Genomic DNA, 1,711 nt, shown 5'->3' with positions numbered 1-1,711 from the left:
AAAAAAAAAAAATTAGCTAGGTGTGGTGTCGCTCGCCTGTAATCTCAGCTACTCCATGAGAAGTCAGACAAAACCTGCCACCAGAGACTGATTTTCTTCTAAAATGCTTTCTCCAAAATATTTTTAAAACAAAAGGGGGAAATTGGAAAGGAAAATATTTTGGGCCCCGCAAATCACTAAGATAAAGGAAAAATCAATCTGGGAACTGCTTAGGGCAAACCTGCCTCCCATTCTAGTCAGTCATCCGCTGCTCGCTGAGAAGAATGCATATCTTATTGCCGCCTTTGGAAAGGCTCATCAGAAACTCAGAAGACTGCAACTGTTCCTCTCTCACCTACCTGTGACCTGGAAGCCCCCTCCTGGCTTCCAGTTGACTCACTTTTACTTCAGGTTGTACCGGATCAAACCAGTGTTCATCTTACATATGTTGATTGCTGTCTCCTGTCTCCCTAAAATGTGTAAAACTGTCAGATACAGTCAGTTTCTCTTCCAAGGTTTGGCAAGTTAACGTTCTTGTGTTTTGTTCTCGAACTCAACTTTCTTGTTCTCCATGCCTCCTTGCCCTTAGTTACTGTAAACAACCTTCCCCCGTCAGTTCTAATCAATAACTCACATCTGTTCCCTTGGTTACCTGCTCTGCACCCATTTCTCCCTTCGAAACCACACGTCCCACCGTTGTAACTCACGACTCCCTTCCCCCTTCCTTATTTGGGAAAGTATTCACAAATAGCCAACGGGGTCAGTTTAGATCTTGAGGTCTGGCCCCAGCCCATGCCAGAGGTAGGGATTGCATTAGGAATAAAAACCCCTGCTTTTCTTTGTTCCGTGTGCTCTTGCGATTGTGATTGATGCGAGCAGCACGCTTCCGCAGAGGTAAACTGCGTTGCTGAGAAAACTTTTGCTTAAGTGCTGGTTTCACTTTGCGTCACCGAGCATTTATCTCCAACAAAACCCAGCTGTGCTGTGACCACCTTGGGCAACTGTCATCAGGATGTCCTGAGGCTGTGTCATGCACAAGCATCCCCAACCTTGGCAAAATAAACTTTCTAAATACTCTTATCCCCAAATACTCAGGGAGACTGATTTGAATAATCATAAAACTAAGAGGCTGCACTCCAGCCTGGGCGACAGAGCAAGACTTTGTTTCAGAAATAATAAAATAAAATAAAATAAAATAAAATAAAATAAAATAAAATAAAATAAAATAAAAATCAAATCTCCGGTCTCCCGCACAGCCGACTCTGCGTGAATTACTCCTTCTCTACTGCTATTCCCCCCGTCTTGAGAAATCGGCTCTGTCTAGGTAGCGGGCAAGGTGAACCCACTGGGCAGTTACAGAATTGCCATTATATTGCTTGCAATTTTATATCTTATTACGCAAAATAGCTATAATCTTGTATACAAGGTTAAATGCGAATGTGCTCCTTGCCTGGTCAGATCCCAGCGCAGGAAGGACGCACACCCTATAAACCACTAGGCCAAAAGGGTCATTCTGGCCACATCCAGCCTCACGTGAGATCGCAATCTCCTGTCACTCAGGGCCTGAGGGGGCGGGTCCTGAAGCCCCATACAATCAGGGGCGCTGGGGTGGGGACCTGTCAATCAGGCACGCCGCGGGAAAGGAGAGGGCGGCTTCCGGGATCCCGCTGGCGGGCGCTTTGTCTCGCCTTCGCCACCGTAGGCTCTTCCTGTGAGTCTCCGCTGCTACTTC

General features: G+C 46.4%; 1 protein-coding gene across 1 annotated transcript in view; it reads left to right on the top strand.

Annotated features, from left to right (window-relative positions):
- Window positions 1–1,410: 1,410 nt before the first annotated feature.
- Window positions 1,411–1,711, top strand: part of LOC105542047 (taste receptor type 2 member 19-like) — an 11,655-nt gene continuing 11,354 nt past the window's right edge. The window contains exon 1 of the mRNA XM_011983407.1: window positions 1,411–1,690. Coding sequence (XP_011838797.1) covers window positions 1,411–1,690 — 280 coding nt within the window. The remainder of the gene's footprint in view (window positions 1,691–1,711) is intronic.

This window comes from Mandrillus leucophaeus, unplaced genomic scaffold, assembly GCF_000951045.1.
Source record: "Mandrillus leucophaeus isolate KB7577 unplaced genomic scaffold, Mleu.le_1.0 Scaffold249, whole genome shotgun sequence".
Taxonomy (NCBI): domain Eukaryota; kingdom Metazoa; phylum Chordata; class Mammalia; order Primates; family Cercopithecidae; genus Mandrillus; species Mandrillus leucophaeus.
This window is presented reverse-complemented; position numbering and strand designations above follow the sequence as displayed.